At 40.9% G+C, this 20,123-nt stretch overlaps 1 protein-coding gene across 1 annotated transcript in view; it reads left to right on the plus strand.

Moving 5' to 3' along the window:
- The window catches only part of tcf7l1b (transcription factor 7 like 1b), a 35,096-nt gene extending 20,631 nt beyond the window's left edge, over positions 1-14,465 (plus strand). The window contains exons 4-12 of the mRNA XM_059337741.1: positions 1,220-1,303; positions 8,324-8,459; positions 8,954-9,056; positions 9,706-9,789; positions 12,469-12,606; positions 12,753-12,912; positions 13,015-13,122; positions 13,308-13,359; positions 13,931-14,465. Coding sequence (XP_059193724.1) covers positions 1,220-1,303; positions 8,324-8,459; positions 8,954-9,056; positions 9,706-9,789; positions 12,469-12,606; positions 12,753-12,912; positions 13,015-13,122; positions 13,308-13,359; positions 13,931-14,409 — 1,344 coding nt within the window. The 3' untranslated portion in view covers positions 14,410-14,465. The remainder of the gene's footprint in view (positions 1-1,219; positions 1,304-8,323; positions 8,460-8,953; positions 9,057-9,705; positions 9,790-12,468; positions 12,607-12,752; positions 12,913-13,014; positions 13,123-13,307; positions 13,360-13,930) is intronic.
- The last annotated feature ends 5,658 nt before the right edge of the window (positions 14,466-20,123 follow it).

Raw genomic sequence — 20,123 nt, forward strand, 5'->3', positions numbered from 1 at the left:
TATGAGGCAGTAAATCTAAAAAACCTCTCCTCAAGTACACACAGCCTTTTCTCTGTGGCACAGCGGCGAAGGGACAGACAGTGGTAACACGGTGGTTGAAATTTTTGTGACATGTGAGGGGGAAAAAAAGGGAAAGTAAACACTTACACAACCCTTTATGATAACTTTGATACATGTGTGAAAATAGTGATACTCAAAGGAGGAAGGGACTATGTTTGGGGTCAAAAGGCCAAACCAATGCAAGCTCCGAGTCCGCAGCTCAACCTTTCTGCTGCTCTGTAAATGGGGCTTCCTTCCAGCTGTCTCTTCCCACCCGCTCAGCGATGGGCGCCCACAGCTGGCCTCTTGTTTTTCCTTGACAAACGGCAATTTCACAGTCCTCCACCAGTCCGTTGTGTTCACATCGCTCTCCCTAGTCTTCCCCGTGCCAGAACTCACTGTCTGACTCCAGCAGCGATGTGGGTCTGGTACAGGTGTCTGCTGGAGATCTCTGCGGGCTTGACACCATTGATACCACGTTTGCACGCTTCAGTCCCTACTGTTTAGTAACAATAAACAGAGGGGTTATTTTTTTGCAATAGCCTTAGATTTTGCTTTTTTGTCTCTGTATCATGCATATTTTTGAGTGCATTCTGTTAAAGGAGACATTTTATGCCTTTTCTGTCATATATGATGTTACAATACTGGGTCATCATATAGGCCAAAGGTTCAAATAATGTGGTAAACAAATGTAAAAATAATTCATGTGGGCAAAAATCTCAGGTTTAAGGCCTTCTTTTCCACTTTATGCTCGAGCTGATGTCAACTTGTAACATATTTGTATATAAGGTCATCTGTTACAAGCATGTTACTGCAGTGCTCACATTGCATACACTTCTTCATGTAGCTTCAGGCTAATGTCAGTTGAAACCTGTAATTATGATCGCAGACGTTGCTAATTTCTCCCTAATTTCGTATCACATTCCTTCTGGAGCATATTCAATCGTGTAGATTTTGGTTTTGAAGCTTTTATTGGATTTTTTTAATGGTAAAACATTATAATAAAGCATGTTAACATGTTCAAGTAGAAACCCAAAGTGCTAGTATTAACTTGAAAATTACCATAATAGGTCGCCTTTAAATCTTGTCATGTATTATGTGTTTTTCTTCCTGTTTATATTTTTCCCGGCAGTGTTTCTGGCTCTGTTGTATAATTCTGCTCCTTTTCTGTCACCCGCAGTACCTGCAGATGAAATGGCCTCTTTTGGATGTCCCTGGATCTGCAGGACTAAAAGACTCCCGTTCTCCAACACCGGGACATTTAGTAAGTAGCTGCATTTTCACTCAAAACGAAACAATTCTTTGATGACCAGATGAATCCCTAATATAGAGTATGTCAAATTCAGTGTGCCAAAAATACTAGGATGGATTTTTTTGTAAGGGCTGCTGCAGTACATACTGAAAATAAAAATAAAAAGTATGCAACTTTGCAAAAGTATTTGAGCAAAAAGGCAACCTGGCTGGTTGGGAAAGGAAAAAAAATACTTCCCCTTAAAAAATTCACACACCAAACAACTGTGTGAACACCAGCAGAGTCCCAGCACTTTCCCTCCCTTATTTTTTGACACTAATAAGACGTTTCCTCCAGGCTACATCCTACTGGAACCTAATTATAAAAAATAAAAAAATCATGTCAAATTATTTGGAGAATTAGTTTACTGCAAATCATATAAGTGCTATAATCCAACTATCACCATAATGTGGTTATTCACAATAATTAAATTATAGTGTGCAGATAAATCAACTGGTTCCCATCCATCTATGCACAGCTTCGCCCCATAACCCCAACAGCACCCGCAGGCCAACTGCTGAACAGTCTGTCTGTCTTCACCACAATAACTCAGTCTCCATCATAAATCTCTCAAGTTCGAACCTCCTTGCCATTCTTGAACTTTCCCACACAGGTGTGAACTAGTCATCACGGTGTCTCACTCACGTTAGACAATGCGGGGCCTCAGCAGACCTGTTTGGTTTGTGGCTTCGCTGTGTGTTTGGGATTGAAAACATTAGATAACACGACCATCTATCTGGCATCTCACCTGCTTGATTGTATCAGGGCGTTTTCTGCTTCGGGAAGTAATGTTAAGCAGTGCATGCAACAGAGAGCCACCATCACTGCACTTTAGTAAATACAGCCGTTGTGACTCAGCCCCTTGACCTTACATATCCTGACTAGACGTGCTTGCTGAGTTTGTGGTTGATTCGCCAGATCCCATAATCGCAGCGATGCACATGACAAAGTCCTCATTGAGTGCAGTCAATGGGAAATTGTTATGAAGGGGACTGAGTTTGCTCATGGGAATCCAGGAATGACTAAAGTCTCAATAGAAAACGATTAAATATATTTTATTAGAATAAATGGTGACCTGTCGGTGACCTTGTTTATTTTCTTGTGGGACACAGCAGCTACTGTGTGAAGTTTTATTGCGGCAAACTGATTAGTTCAGACAATGTGTGACATTATGAAATCCGTGGATCCCCAACAGGCAGAATTTAGAGGAAAAGTCAAAACAATGACTACGATAATAGCAGTTGAATTTAAAGGAATTGAAAGCACATTGACTGAAGTTAAGTTCTCTGTTTGGATTGTTTCTGTTCTGTCCTTCAGTGGTTGCTGCTACTTTTCATGTGGCTCTTTGTTGGTGCTTTTCTTTTTTTCTTATTTTTTTTGTTTGGCCTTCATCTCTTTGAATGTTTTCAAACTAAAAGGGTCAATATGAAATGAAACATTGTAGAAGATGGAGAATGTGAAGGATCTAACTACTTTCTGGCAGAAATGTTATTCACATTGAATAATAAGTAGCCTTTGATTTTGTGCTCTTAAATATGTTCTTTCCTCAATGTTTGTGCTTTTGCCGTATGCAATGAAATGTTATTAAAGTGATTTTATATGTGTATAAAGACTTGCAACTACCTATGTAGTTTCTGCATTGTTTTGAGCATGTATAGAGGCTTCTTTGTATCCTGCTTTTATAGTTGATACTTGAGCGTTTTACTATTTTTATTGCATTTGAATAACACAACTCTAATGAATGGGCAAACCAAGGCCAGACTCTCAAATGAAACACTTCAATTGGCAGAAAAAGAATATGAGATAACATTAGTGTCTAAGAACTCATGCAACTCTTTCATTTTAAAGCAGTATAAAAGGTAGGGAAGTTCATTGAAAGTGTAACAGCTTTCGGTATGTGAACTAAAAGAGGAAGTCGCCATGCTTGATCTGATGACCTGTGACTAGAGGGTCATTTGATTAGTGGTGGGAAGCTGTAATACCGGGTGTGCTGCACCCTGGGCACGGAGGATAGAGAGTGAAACACCCCGCTGTGGCCTTACCCCCCACTCTGGGCCAGGAGCCCACATGCCCCTCTGGTGTGCTGCTGCTGACAGGGAGCCAGGCTGATTATGTGCTCATTACTCCAGCCGAGGAGAGAGAGAGGGAGAGAGTGGGAGGGGAGCAGCAGGCTGGCTCCCCAGGCCTGCAGGCTCCCCAGGCCCCAACACTGCACTAATGAGAGCAGGGGGAGCGGATGGGCACACACGGGGGGCCAGGGATTACTGCCCAGGGCCAAGAGGAGCCAGAGAGAGAGACCCGAGGAGAGGAGACACCAGCAGGGACTCCTGGAGCAGACCTGTCCTCCTGCAGTCATTCTGCAAGCATGTGCTAAATCTGACATGGTTGTTTTGTTTCTATGATGGACTGGCGTTCTTTAGAATATCTCTCAAGATCTGCTTGTAAGCATCTTATATTTTTATGCATGTCAACTATGCATAATGTCAGTGTAGTGATAAGGCTTAGAGGCCTGCTCGGTCAAGGGCCTCTGCAGATTAATAAATCATCCTCCGGTGAGCTCCTGCATGAAGACAATGTCAATTGTTTGATTTTTATGTGAAAATCATCTCTATCATTCCTACATATGCTTACAGAGATCAGTGCAATTGTTGTTGGGGAAGTGAAATTGCTTTGACAAGTATATGCTAATTCTGGCAACGTGGAACGAGATTAAAGGATGTTAAATAGAAATCAGAGCGTTCGGTGGATACCAAAGTCCAGGGAAAGACCATCCTGTCACTGTGCAGATTGGGTCCATAAGGCCCGTATGCTAATCGGAGCCTGCTCTGGCCTGAGATCCTCAATTATTCAACAGACAGGTTTGTTTAGCATTCAGTTGGTATTGCTTTTGGTAGTAATGGTGGTGCTGGTGGTGGGGGTGGGAGGACAAGGTTTTTCTGTGAATGTACCGCACACCAACCATGCATATACACACTCACACACACACACACACACACACACACACACACATTCACATGCACACATACACATACGTTCAGCACCCCGAAACCCCCGTATGGACCCCTGTGTTCAGAGGGCTGCCTCTTCATGAATAATACATCAAAGGCGCTGCAGGGCCAGGTGATGCAGTATGGGGAACATGTCAGCCCATCAGTAGTGGCCGAGCTGAAGAGGAGAGGAGAGGAGAGGAGAGGAGAGGAGAGGAGAGGAGAGGAGAGGAGAGGAGAGGAGAGGAGAGGAGGTGGCGCTGCTGTCTGGATCACGTGCGTCTCGTACTCATCTTCCACAACGCAGCAATTCACAGTCATTAACACTCCGCTGATAATGATGTCAAAGCAGCGTACTTTCCTCTCTGAGGTCATTCAGTCACTTGCTGTAATTTGTCCATAAAGCCTATTCTCTGTGTCATTACCGACTACACTGACAAGTACTGTTACTCCAGATTAGAAGGAGCTGTGAGTCTCTAATGAGGTAGAACTGACCAGGGTGTCTGTCCCTCAGTTACTTATCTCATCACGGCACACTCTGTGCTCAAATATGAGCTGATCTTCACTTGACAGGGACGCAAGAATCGTCCTCTTTGTTTTTGATATTGTAAGAGTAATCAAGGCGTCCTGTCAGCGTGTCATAAGGCACTTAGTCACAGAATTGTTTAAGTGAATTGAAGTGGTAAGGTCAAGAACAGCATTCCAGAGATGCTTTTTGTCTCGCTGCAATGCGTCCCGTGCAGTCTTCAACTCTCAGGGTGATACGACACTTTAAGTAGAGACATTAACTGGAAATATGCTGTGTTTTTCTGCTCTCCGAAGAGATACATATACTTGCCTTCAACCCATATTCTTTCAGCAGACCTTTGACTGAGGAGTCCGGTGAGATTCTCTCGTTTTGCATTAGGCAGTGAACAACCCGGATCCATCATGAAATCAAAGGCTTTGGGAGGAATGAACTGAATACTGATCTGAGGTCTGCAGTCCTGCTGGGCCACTGCAGAGACAAGATCCTCTTCAGAAATGGAATAAGGAACCAGTGCTTTGATTTCAGTCAAACTCTGAAGCGGAGAGATTTAGGATCGCTGAAGGATGCTGTTTATTAGTTACCAGAGAATAATATTGATGTATATCTGACAGTTTACAGATACTTATTACCACCGTGTTTGTGTCCATATATGCTGTGCTTATTTTGTTAAGAGCTCTCCCAATTTATTTAATGACCGCTGGGGATATCCACTCCAGTAATATGACGCCGCTCTGCTTTGTATTATTTTAAGCTCGAATATTACTCCCATTGACCCTTTCAGAGGCGATGACCAGACGCAAAGCACACGTTGTCTGTGATGAATGGCATAGTTTTGGAGCGGTTGATTTTAAAGACATATGACACGGTCAGTCCCCTCTCACGTCCGCTTCCTGTTGGCGTTGACAAACAAGGCTTGGATTTCTCAGCATGCCAGGCATTCTTTTCACCCGGTCTTTCCTGCAGTTTTGAAAGGCCTCTGAGCCTCCCACCCAGAATCACCGAGCATAAAGACACACAAAGCTGCGGGGTTATTCAGTTTGTTCTAAGCTCTCTTCCCCATCGGCTGTTTGCCTAGTAATTCAATTCAGATGTGCAGGATCCAAAAACATGTTTGCTTGAATGAAATCCACCCCTCCACCCACATTGACCAAGGACTGTGCTTTTCTTAGCGCCGTTCCAAGTTGGACAGCCAAGCGAGGTACTGCCACCTCGGCCTTTTTAGCTTCAAACCCTCTTAAGAGACAGACATCTTTTTCTCTGCACCGGCTCAGCAACTTTTCGCTGTGTTTTTTTTCTCCTTTAAACCTTCCTGTTACTATGTCCAATCCGCTCTTAAGACCAGTTCTGGCTGTTTTTACATGCTAGGTGAGAAGCACTCACCACTGTAGACCTGTTTGCAAGAAGCACGTCTATGTAAGAGCGTGATTTCTGCCCGTCGATGTAGATACCATCTGGTTCCAGGTTGCCCTTTATCCCTCCTATCACGTAGATGTTGTTTATATTTAAAACACGGCTCATGTTCCTTGTGGTTTCCTTATTACACTTTGCTTGTGGATCATGAAACCAGACGTATGAAGCTGTCGTGGGCTGGAGGAATATTACCTCTACACATAAAAGCAAGTGAAAGAAGGCATTGATTCGTTAGTGTTTAGTTTTAATTCACGATTGAGCCATTAGTCTAGTTTTTTTAAATTCACAAAACCACATGTTATGCTCTCAGAGCTCTGGGGAGTTTAATAAATAAAAATCAGTGTAGGAAATGATGCTGATTTTGATTGATTTCTTTAGATGATTTAAAGAGAGGGATTTTGCTTAATGAAGTAGCCATCCTTATTCCTAAAGGAGACACTCTGGCAGGTATGATACAGGTCAGAATAGTTTTGCATGTGTGCAACCTGCATTCTTCATTTTTCTCCACATTTTGTCGGGCTGCTGAACTGAAAGGCAGCCCGGAGTTGAAACTAGTGCCTTCAAACTTAGAAATATGTGTAGAGCACACGATTGGTGTATTCCAGGATATGAATAATTAATAGGCATCATTTCAAATTCTCACTGAAGTGCTTCCCAAAATGTGTTGGCACCCAGGTCTAGAGGTCTCAAACAGCCTTCACAATATAGGGAAAATTCAGGCATATTGTACATTAAGTAGAACAACAAAGCACAACTCAAATATACATGACATGTGGGAGCTGGGATTTCAACCCAGCAGGTCAACACTATTTCTGCCACAGAGCTTCATCAAAGCCTTCTCTGTGTTGTGTGAAATTGTGTTCTCTGCGCATCATCATATGCATTGACCTTATGTGCTCTTAAGTCTGGAGAAACTAAAAAAAAAAAGGTCCTGAGCAAAGTGATCTTAATATAGCCATGTTTAACACCAGTAAATATTTTCCTCACTCCATCTGGCATTACCAGAATCAAAGCGTGCTTTAGACACGGGAGAAACCAATTTGCTAAAGATTTAAAAGGAGGAAAAGGTTGGACCTTCCTTTAAAAAAAGTGGCAGAAAAAAAGCAAAGATTTGGAACAATTCTAAGCAGCGTGAAGCAAGAGAGTGTACAGAAGTCTCAATGCAAACCTTGTTCCCTAGCAGACCACGTTGGAGAGAGACGAGAGGTTGAGAAGGGGGTGGGGAGGGATATTGAAGAAAGGTTAGCCTGGAGGAACAAGACTCCTTTCTCCCCCCCCAACCACCCCTCCACCCCTTGACCCTCCCATGTGACAAGTTGAGCCAACAAGTGCTCTATTCAGCCAGGCAGCCAGGGGAAATGACTGCGAGACTGAGCGCTGCCTAATGAAAGTAGAGACGCTGGTTATTATTATTGTCTTCATCATCCTCGTTGTAATGCCAGTCGGATCTAGTGAAGTATTGAAATAGCTAAAATATCCACAGTGCATGTGAAACCAAGTCCCATCCCTGGACTTTTTGTTAAGTTATACACAACTTGAAGTGTTTTTCTAACATCATATGCAGTATAACGTGGCAATGTAGTCCACCCATGGGCGTCTGCTGTCAGACAGAGTGGGAGATGATGTCTCCACTTGTTTATGGGCATTCAGTTTACCTTAGCCTGATTGTGTTTGTTTGTGGCTCGCTGGTGTGACTTTTGGACTCGGTGGCACCGTTGTTTTTCTTGTTGGACTGAACAAACAGTTCTCTCCTCGGCTAAATGACCGTAATGGTCTTGGCATGTGTCTGCAGGGCTTTTTAGTGTTCCTTGGTGCCGGTCCAGATTGCATCACAGGGCCGGTCACACGCACAGACTGATGTGATGTTTACCGTAGAGGGCATTCACACATGATGGCTTATTTACACCAAGCATTTCTTTTGAACAATGGGCAACAGAGCTCACCAGGATAGTTATACACTTGTTTTCCTTTTCATGGATTACGGTCATGCTGTTTTAAATGTTATTTGTCAGACACTTGTTGCACTTCTTGCTTTTAACATCTTTGTGTTTTTCCCTTCTTCAACAGTCCAATAAAGTCCCAGTGGTGCAGCACGCCCACCATGTCCACCCTCTGACACCCCTCATCACCTACAGTAATGAACACTTCTCCCCCGGCACGCCGCCATCACACCTCTCCCCAGAGATCCTCGACCCAAAGACAGGTAACGTCTCAAGGATGGACACTGATTCACTCCACTGTGGCTTTTAAAGTGATTTTTTTGACATGAAGTTTGACTGTAATCTTGACAGGTGGCTGTTAAAATGTTACTTAGTCAGCATAAATTCACATCCGTTAGGTTGAATTCATATAATGACCATGTTTTACAGCTGCAAAGAAGTATAGAAAGTTCCACAGAAACCAGAAGGCAGACACTGTAATGTGCACAAATGAACGACAGTCATGAAGTCTGAAAAGGAAGCAGCGTGTTTAAACACATTTTGGAAAAACTGTATCTGTTTGGAACATACCGAGAAAGTTTCTATGGACATTTTGTTCCCTTTTCCCACCTTGAAAACTATTTGAATCACCAAAGTTAATTCACCACATCTGCTCTTCTCTGTGAAGGAGTATCAAGAATATGGCAAAAATGATAGCAAATATTTTCAGATATGTTGTGTTTATGCGTTGCATTTTAAAAGCTGGTTTCTTCTGCAGGTATTCCTCGGACACCTCACCCGTCAGAGCTCTCTCCGTACTACCCGCTGTCTCCGGGTGCTGTTGGTTCCATCGCACACCCTCTGGGCTGGCTCATGCCACAGTAAGCCACTTTAATTTTTCAGCTATCCACTCAGCCAGATGTGTTTTATTCTTAGATACATAAATACTAAAAAACACCACAGTTAAAATGTTAGCAAATTAACTTTATGTAGACTGGTCCCCTTTATTTAGTGGAGTAAATATTATTGCTATTTTGCTAATTTCTATTACTTATGAAGTTATCTAGTTATTTACAGTGTTCTTTTGTATTCTTGTAGTTGATTTAGTAAACACCACGGTTTCACAGATTTGGAGAATTGTAACACCCCTACTAACTGTCTGAAAGGCACAACAAAATGATAAAGTTCAAGTTTAGAATCAAATAAGAATAATAAAGTGTGTAAAGGAAGACATTTAAAACATTTTTGTTTAAAGTGTCTGATTGAATGCCCTGCTATCTTAGTACAGGTGCACCAAATCAGAAAAATGAAAAATGTAAACATTTTGGTTCACCAGGAGGAATCTATGAACATTCATGGGTTTTGCTACGGCTCTCGTAATCAATTGCAACGGTGCTGTTCCACAAGCAGGGGATTTGAGTTGATGAGTAGAGGATTAGTGCTGGTGGGTTAGCTGTCAGCTGTGTTTGATCCACCTCACACTCTAGCTTTCGCTCACTCTGTCTCCCTCTGTCTCCCTCTGTCTCCCAGGCAGGGCCAGCACATGTACTCCATCCCTCCGGGGGGTTTCCGTCACCCGTATCCTGCGCTAGCTATGAATGCATCCATGTCCAGGTGAGCAGATCATGTTCAGCAACACCCCCACCCTCCCGAAGGGAGACATCTAATATGTGCTGCTTCTATGACATGCTGTAATCACATTTCTCCTGCTTTCTATGCCAGCCTTTTCAAACACGAGGTAAAAGAAACGGCTGCTGTGCACTTTTAAACTTCCATTGTTTGCATTGTTCAACTATTTTGGCAATGGTTTATAGACGTTATTTTTACTAGCACACTTTCCAATTTTGGCAAAAATGTCGGATCACAGACAGGCAGCGGCGTCAGGACCACAAAGGGATGTGAGGTCTAAGTCTATCACAGACAAGTTCAGCTTCTTAAATAGTGTGCAGGCGTTATTGGCATTCAGCACTCCTCTCCTGTCTTTTCTCTCAGAGATAAACTTCTGTGGTCAGGCCAATGTTCTGAGCCACTCCACAACACACACACACACACCGCAGAGATGAAAGGGCTGAGAATCGATAACGACAAATCAAAGCTCATCTGAACCTACACGTCCAATCAGACTAAACTCTCTGACCCTCTTTCAAAATTGGAAAGATTTGTAGCGAACCTTCCGGTGTTAGTACGGGATGAAATATTCAGAAGGGTCTCTGTGATCAATAGGATGTGTAGCACCATCCTGAAACGGACTCACAACAATCGCAGCACACCTCACGGAAGTTTTATTGAGTGCATGCCACAGGGGTCGTACAAAGTCTGGAAAGTTTGGAAAAATGCTTCATTTTAGCTGTTGTTGCCGTATTTTGTTTGTTGTCTGAGTTAAGCTAACTAATAACCAGAGAAGTCATCTGTTGATCTCTTGTTCTGGAAGTCATCGAGCATTAAGTAATCATGATCAAAACATACAATTCAAGTTAATATAGACAGATTAAAATAAACAACACCAAGTCATCTACATCAATGTAGGTGTAAATACATTTTTTAACCCATGCACAAATTGCATTTATAGTAACAATTTAGACGTGATGATAAAGGTTCAAAGAGTCTGGACATTTTGTTTTAGGTACCTTGAATGTGCTTTAATTTTACTGCTTGAACCTCGATGCCAAATACTGCACCAGTGCACACAATTTCAACTTTAATATGAATTTGAAATGGGCTGTCTATTTTTGACATGATTTGATAATCAATATCAGAGTTCATACGTGGAGAGTTTGGAAAATGCTTAATTTTGACCATTAGGTTTTCAAGGGTAGGAATATGCTTGGATTCTAATATATTTGCAGAAAAATTTAATTTTCAACATAATCTGGTATTTCGTCTACACATTTACTCATGTAATTATTCATTAAATAGCTGCTAAAATAAACAGAATAATTATGGTATGGTAAAATGAGTGCCAATAAGTGCCAATATAAATTGAATACTGTGGGTAAAATTAATTCTATGAACTTTATTTTTCACAATTGCATTTAAAGTAACAATTTAGATGAGATGATAAAGGTTTTAATTGTCTGGAAATGTTTGGTTTAGGTTCCTAAAGTGCATTAAAGTGCTTGATGTTTTTCCCTTTAAAAGGTGTATAAAGCCTGATGCCAATACTGCACAAATCAACACAATTTCAGCTTTGATATGAATGAAATTATCTGTTTTTGAGATTATTTTCGTATGAATTTAATGTGTGCAGTAAAACATTTAAGATAAGTAGAATAAAAGACTTAAAGTAAGAGTAAAATATTAGTCAACAGCTTATTGTAGGTAACATAAACATGCCTGCATCGCTAGTTGGAGCATTATTTTCAAAATGTGGAGCTTGACTGCGTGCCATCACTTGGAGCAGCATTGAGTTATTCATCAGGGACTAAGTGGGATGTTTACAGATTTAGTCAGTATAGGTTTATTACCAAGGGAATTACATGGAACCTCCTTGTTTATACAGCATAAATTATTAAATACATCAAAGAAAATAAAGAAAATAAAGCAAAACATCAGTTCTTAATAACAGATATTTTATTAGACCTCATGTATTTATACATTTTTTCCCCTTTGGGTCAGATTTTATATTCAGTCAGATAGTAAATATTGAATGAGGAGTCCAAACAAGCCTGGAACGATCTTTCTGTGTGAAACCTGGACTCCAGGGTTGTGTAAGTTCTCCACAGCGAGTGTATCATAAGGTAAAGCTGATGACTGCGAGTACAAGGCTGTATTGTGCTTTGTCTCTCATGACAGCCTGTGTGACACGTTAAAAGAATTAAAATCGAGGAATTTTCCAATCTAACATTAACTGGAGTGTGTGAAAGAGGGATACAGAGCTTAATTTCCCCCTTGTTCATTACAATGCTCCATTGTATTAACAATTGGAAATAAAGAGAGACACTTTTGTAAAGGTGTTCTGTGTGGACGCCTGTCAGAACGCTCTCTGGAACGTGGTAAGGAAAGTGGTTTCAGGTGTCACGGCCATGCCGTCACCATGGTAACAACACACTCCACTTTTCTCCAGCCATTGCTGAATAAAGAGGCTTTTGAAAAAGTCTTTATTTGAACAAAAAAGCAAGCATGTAACTCATTGTGTGCATGAATTTAGTCTAGACAGACACAGTGGGCACAGTGAATTTCGCCCGGAGGGTAAGGCAGGGCGCTTATGTGCCAAGCTGAACCTTTTATCCTCAGGTTGACAGTTTTTGCTGTTAAACCTGACTTAAAATGTTGCCTGTCCTGTTGCCCTCGCAGCTTGGTGTCCAGCCGTTTCTCCCCTCACATGGTGACTCCGCCTCCACACAGCCTCCACCAGACTGGCATTCCCCACCCCGCCATCGTCTCCCCGGCCATCAAACAAGAGCCGAATGACATGAGCCCCTCGGTGCACGCGTAAGACCATTTTCTTAACCTTTAACTGTGTCAAAACCTGATTCTGTTCCCGCACAATATTTCCTTTTGTTTTGCTATAATTCACCAGCACCTCTCCACCATTCACGGTTTATTAACAGCATACTTTTAATGTTTCGGATTAGCAGGAAATCCCCCATTCCTCCCAAGAAAGAAGAGGACAAGAGGCCTCATATCAAGAAACCTCTGAATGCTTTCATGCTGTATATGAAGGAGATGAGAGCCAAAGTAGTGGCAGAGTGCACTCTGAAAGAGAGCGCGGCCATCAACCAGATCCTTGGAAGACGGGTAAGTAGCACAGATGTGCATCTGAGTATAACTACATATATATTTATATGTGTGTGTGTGTGTTTTTAGCAGTCGTTTGATATCGTCTGTCTTTGTCCACAGTGGCATTCGCTGTCAAGAGAGGAACAAGCCAAATACTATGAGCTGGCCAGAAAAGAGAGGCAACTGCACTCCCAGCTCTATCCAGGGTGGTCAGCACGAGATAACTATGTGAGTAGCTCCTTTCCATAATCTGCTCTGATATTAAGTGGGTAGAGAAAGTTTGTTTTTTTTTCTCACCAGGTTCAGTCAAATGTGGCTGTATCAGATAATTATAACGATCCCACTCTTGTCGTTGAGGTGGTTTACTTTCACTTTGACCAACAGTTTTTAACAGCATTGTTTTATCTGTGCAGGGAAAGCGGAAAAAGAGGAAGAGAGACAATAAGCCTGACTCAAAACCAGAAGGTAAGGGGGCCTTTTTCTTCTTGACTGCCTTCTTTTAAAATTTTCTTCATGAATAACTTTAGAAACTAACAGCAAGGTCTTAATTTTAGCTGTGACACTGCGCTTTTATTCCTATTCCTAACCTATTATTCTTTTTTTATCTCCCTTTATTTGCATGGATTCTTTTCTTCACTAACACGTACTAACTTCTTTCCCTGCTTCTATACTTTGACAAGCAGCTTATGAGGTTCAGTGCTAATAGTGGCAGGTATGTCTGCCGTTGTGCAACCAAAATGACCATCGACCAAAATAAGAGAGCTTTCCACACTTCAGTGCACATTTAGACGTAGTGTGTCATGTTCTTATTTTGCATCATAATTGCATACCATCTCAATATGTTTAACGTTTCGTTTCACTATGTTGCAATGTGTTTTCACAATGATTTGAACATGTTTCACAACTTTCACTGCCATCGTTTCGCTGGTTTTTATCATCACTCTGTCACCGGGAGCATTGAGGGACATGAACCAGATTTGAAGCCAGCAGCAGATCCATAATTCAGCTTCCTCACTTCTCCTTTGTTCTCCCCCAGACTTCTCGATAAGAAGCAAGAAGCAGTGCGTGCAGTACCTGCCCTCGGAGAAGATGTGTGACAGCCCGGCGTCGTCCCACGGCAGCATGCTGGACTCGCCGGCCACTCCCTCTGCAGCTTTGGCCTCCCCGGCTGCCCCCGCCGCCACTCACTCCGAGCAGGCCCAGCCGTTATCGCTCACCACCAAACCGGAGGGACGCATGCACCACCACTTCTCCCTAGCTGGGAAGGCTTCTGGATCCACATCTTCTTCTTCCTCCTCCTCTTCCTCCTCCTCCTCCCACACCCACCTCTCCATCCCAATTGGTACTTCAGGTAGCCAGTCAACCACACCCATCCTCACCCGGCCAATCCCCTTCACCTCTCTGCACCCCTCCATGCTCTCCCCCCCTTCCCCTTTCCATCAGGCAGCCCTTCACTCCCATCATGCCCTGTTCCAGTCGCAGCCCCTCTCCTTGGTTACCAAACCAACTGAATGAATCCGCAAAGGCAATTTCCTCCCATTTATTGTGCTGTATATTGCTTTTCTTTAAAATAGGTATTAGAACAGCTTTTTTTCTAAATAATGAAAAGGAAGAAATATTATTGGTCAATATTTGACTGTCTCCTTTTCTACATCTGTCAATGAAAACAAAATGTATTTTTTGTAAAGTTTACTGCAGAACTGGTTTCTTTTTGATGCATTTATCCAATGAACCTCTTGTATAAAAGAACCAATGTACATAAAGTTTCTTTATAAAAACAAAAAGGAACAAAAACATGTTTTCTTTTTAGCCAAACTCTGATTAATGTTAGTATTAAGTTTAATTCATAGTACTGGCCAATAATTGCAGCCCCCTTTTCAATTCACGAGTGTGTGCCCCTTCTTTGACATGTTAAATAAACATTTGAAATTGTTTCTTAAATAAAAGGTCTCTTTTTGTTTGTTCACATTCTGTCACTCCATGTTTTTGTCGTTGAATAAAGCGAGGTCATTTAAAGGGAAAATTTTCCACCTTTTATGTGGATACCAGTGTTGATGGTAAATGTAGTCCAATGAAGCAATGCTTTTCTCAGTGTGTGCTATGTTGAACGATAAAGCTATGTTAAAGCTATGTAAAGCTACTGACGCCCAGACAAATTATAGTGCAGCCGAGGGTTATGAGTTGTGCCTATACTTATGCAGGTAATAAATTAAAAAACACAGAGGCTCCTTAGTCCAAACCAGCATTTTTATTTTTCAAATTGTCCACAGGAGCACATAAGTTCACTTCTTCCGTTTTTACCTTTCACCCTAAAAGCCCAACTTGAAGGCAACTTAACAAAATAGCTTACAATTGCATTAGGTGATCAAAATACTCCCTCATCATCTGCACTCTCAGTCCTGCTGGTCTTGGTTTTGTTTGCCAGTTTATTTCCGGGATCCCAAAAAAAGTCTCCAGCACACCTCTGTCCAACTGAAGAATAAAACTTTTATGTACGGGTGCATCTCAATAAATAAGACTATGATTTTAATCATATTCTTATTTTTAATTTATGTCAGTAATTTAATTAAAAAAATTGAAATAACACATAATATCGATCCATAACACAGAATGAAACATTTCATGTTTTAATTTACTTAATTTCTTCTAATTATAATGATTATGACTTACATTTAATGAATACCTAAAATTAAGTGTCTCAAAAAAATTTGAATATTACAAAAGACCAATTTAAAATTTTTTGTTTAATATGGAAATATTGGCCTCTGAAAAATATGTCCATCTATATATACTCAATACTTGGTTGGGGCTATTTGACTTGAACTACTGGAAATAGACTTTTCCTTGATATTCTAATGTATTGAGATGCACCTGTATAGTAACGCACACACAGGCTCTCTTGGTGGACGTTGACCACAGCATCCGAGGAAAAAACTCCTCACGCTCACATTTATTGCAGAATTATTCTGTTTTTGTTGGCAGTCGGCGGGCAATTTGAGCAAAGGCACCACCAGTCGCTGTTTGTTCTCTGCAACTCTTAGAGGGACCCCACCAGCCATATCCCACCTGCATACACCCTCATCCATGACATCCTCATATTTTGGGATGACACTTTTGCTGTTGTAAGTAAAGCCAGTTTGCAAATCAAGCGAAGTGAACAAGAAGTTCTGTTTTTGTGTGACATCAATTCCACGCCCCCTGGCTACCCAGAGAAATTTAAGCTGAAGTAGCCTCCAACTACGTCACTGTCACGTCAAGTGACAGCGCTGGATACAGGAAGAAAAAAATGTTCTCAGTCAATATAGCACGTACTGCGGAATTTATTGCTTCACTGGAAATACATTCACCCTCTGCACTGACTGGACCTCCACATAAAAAGGTGACAAAAATTTTTAACAAGGGAATGTGGTTTGGATTAATATTCTCATACAAGTGACCACAGTGCATAACAAGTCAAAAACTGCCTTTCGTAGGTGTTACAAATGTATATTTAAAGAGCAGTATAATTTTATTACAGCCACACTGAAATTGAACATAAATCCATGACACACCTGTCATTTTCATTTTTTTACTCTTGTGTTCTGCTTAAGTTTTAAATGGAACATCTTCTTTAACCTTGCTGTTAGTAGTAGCAAATTTAATGTTTAATAAAGCAGAATTAGGCTAACCACACTGGAAAATGAGTGCCTTAATCAGGGTGAAAAAAAATTCAAGCCCAAAATAAATACAAATAAAAAAATAATAGACATCTGCTCTGTCTCAGAATATAGCGTCCCACAACAATGACAAAAAAGCAGGTCAGCCCCATCCCAGCACACCGAACCCTGCTTGGGTTCCCTGTTCCTCTTGCACTTTTACTGCATCTTTATTCACCGTTTGGCACACTGCTTAGGCTTTAATTAACTCAGAGGTAATGGGATGGAGCCCTTGGGACCTCATTAGGCATTTCAATTAGTGAAAAATACACAAGGTAGGTTACAGTTTTTGGTGGCTTTGGAGATGAGGAGAAGTGCCAGGGATGGACCAATTATGTGGGAGCAGGGGGGGACCGGCCTGGACGGGTCCACAGACGCCCCGCTCCCTCCCCACCTTCTCACTTGGAAACTTCCCCACGGGGAGCTCTACAGAGCTGGGAAATGTTACTTTTCAATCGGATTTGAGCTGATTGGAACATTCATGTATGTGCATTTTACCAACAAAGAAGAGTTTCCATAGCAGACAGCACCATCAGGCACATTGGACCAACACAGCACTAATTGACTTTAAGGTTGATTTCAGATGTCACTATAATGATCTGGACATTGTCAAGATTATTCTTTTCTCTCTCTGTTTTAAGCAATCATTAGCCATAATAAAACTTTGCTTATTTGCCGTTGTATCTTGCATCATTCCAAGCAAAAACCACACAGCCTCTGGTGCCAGGGCTGCCTATTCGGGGCCACTCCACCAATCCGTCAGTGAAATTACAGGTAATGAGTTGTCAAAACAGCCAGCAAATCTGTCTCCTCAAGGCTATACATCCAGAGCAATGTTCAATTCTCCGAAGACAGTACCCTTATTAAGAAACTCAGCCCCCAAGTGAATGACTTCAAATGCACCAGGTTGTTCTATTAAATACACTTCCCTGCCTGCTTAATTATTTATTTCTTATATCTCGTATGAGTTTTGTCATATTGAGGAAAATCCTGTGAAAAATTAGAATGTGATTGATGAAATGCAATTTCAAGTATTTTAAATCATAGACATTTTGCTCAGTATTAAACACAATATTTATCTTAAAGTTCCCATGCACCACTCAAAATGTAACACGCCACTGTTTATCTCTAATACCGTATCTGGTTGCTGCTCCACTCAACATCTGCCATGTAAGCACGAGGTCAGATTTAATTCATGTTAATTTTTGCTCATTAAATTCTTCCAATCTCTTGCCAAGGTTCTTTTTTGGGCCTTCCTTTGATCTTGAATTTATTCCAGGTTAACCCTTTGATAGTTCACATGCGTAGTAATATTGCACGGGGAACTGTCATTTGATAAGTCACTAAAATCATAAAAACATTGCATCATTTTCAATAAAAAAACACCCCGACAGCAGCAGTATTTAGCCTAAATGCTCATCATAGACAGCTAGATTATAAAACTAATCAGATAAGGTTGATCCTATATCTTCCGTTGACTCATGACCTTATATTCCCATTAATAACAGGATGCTATGTTTGCTTGACGTGTGGATTCCCAAAGTGATATTAATTGATTGCTTGGGTAACATTAACTGAGCTTAGCAACACTCAGCTGGTGCCTTTGTGAATATAGGTATAGCTGGCTGTGAGCTTAAGAACCTCCTTAATGTATTATTCATACCCATTTGACCTTAAAGATGGAAATGCAAATGGGAGTCAAGAATGAGAGGGATCATCGGACTTTTCAAATGTCAAATAGCCTGCTACAATTAGGACATATTCTTTACAAGAACCCGCAGGTCCCCCCACACCCAGCTGAGATGTAAAACACCCCCAATTAACATTTTGATGATTATCTCATCTCTAAAGCTACTGCACACATTCAATCCCTGTAATATTGTTACTTGTGGTGTAAAATCTAGTGGTTTTATGTTAATTGCTGCACTTAATGGGATTTTATTCTCTAGAATAAATTATATTTTATACCCCTAAAAGTTATTATATTATTAGTTTTTGCAAATATCAACAATTACATGCACATAATGTGTCATGATGTGCTTTTGTCAGGGTTTTTTTTCCAAGTGCATTGTATATCAATACTGCCATCTGCTGATAAGGTCAAATACTGACACAAGCACCGTATGTGGAGTAAATATCCCATCATGTCAGCACCTTACCTGTGGGTGGCAGTAATCACACAAATGTTATCTCCTCCTCTCCTACTGTGGTGGATCATTAGGGAAAAAATAAATAAATATACCATGTCATTCTTCATTAGAGCTCTTTTTACTTCATGAGTTCAGTTCAGCTGAGTACAATGGGGTGTAAGTACAATAGGAGGATGTCAGACTCACATACAGAAGCATCTGTATCTGAATCTGGCCTAAATATTTAGTCTCCCTTTGTTTCCACATGTGCCTTTCAAATAAAACTAAATCATGCAGCCATGAGAGTAAAGTCTGACCCGCCCGCTGAATAGCAAGATTCACAGACACAAAGAGCTCAAGTCAACTTGCGCAAATAAGCAAATATACATTGTTTAACTCAGTGAAATGTAAATACAGAGATATGTGCAGGTATGTGTGAAGGAAATGTGCAATGACGGGAAGGAGAACCTTTACATCCTCCCAGTTGGCATAAACAGTAATACTTCAACAACTGGCCACAGGGCATGTGAAAGCGTAAGGTGAAGTGTAAATGTCAACCCAGTAACATTGATTAGAACTGCAGCATGACTGTAAATATGTTATGCTGTAGCTTCTCAGGCAGTTTTCTATTGGTGGCAAGATCTGATCTTCTAGTGAGATGAAATCTTGTTGCTAAACTGGTGGATCCAGAATTTCAGGGTGCAGGAGTTCGCCTTGTTACGCCTGACTGATGAAGGATGTGATATTTTCCAGGTTGTGACGCAAGAGGTGCGCTACTAATGTCATATTATGAGAAAATGACACTGAATGCTGGCATTTGAATTTGACTGAAACTTGAAGTTTTAACTTGTTAGTTTAAAGGAATACTACATCAGCAAACTGATCAATAATTCACTCTGTGTTACCTTGAATCCTTGAAGAAAATTATCAAACTCTTGTTCCTCAAGACTCCAAAATGGACAAACTTCTTGATAAATTGAAGTAAAAGGAGGCCGTGCTTAATAACTCACACTTGGTGCCTAATGCAAGTGTCAAGCTGTCGGTGGAGAGTTTTAGATAATACGTTTTTAGCCCAAAATATAAAAAGTATGTTTGGGAAGCACTGAGAATATGACAGGATAAATTATACTTTATATGAGTTGAGTGAGAGTTTGAAGACAGATGTTCTAATATGGGTTTGCAGTTAAATGCCAATTTAATGCCCCAATTTAATTCAATGAATCAAGAATTTTCAATCAATCAAGGATTCAAGGTGAGTAGTTGATATACAAATGATTTTGGGGATGTAGTATTCCTTTAAGATAGTTAATATTAATATTAATATTAAAAAAACATTAACATTTAAAGATTGAACAACAAATGTATGAGCTTAAATTTGTCTCATTAATATCTGTAAATGCACAGA

The sequence above is a fragment of the Centropristis striata genome, chromosome 7 (assembly GCF_030273125.1).
Source record: "Centropristis striata isolate RG_2023a ecotype Rhode Island chromosome 7, C.striata_1.0, whole genome shotgun sequence".
Lineage (NCBI taxonomy): Eukaryota > Metazoa > Chordata > Actinopteri > Perciformes > Serranidae > Centropristis > Centropristis striata.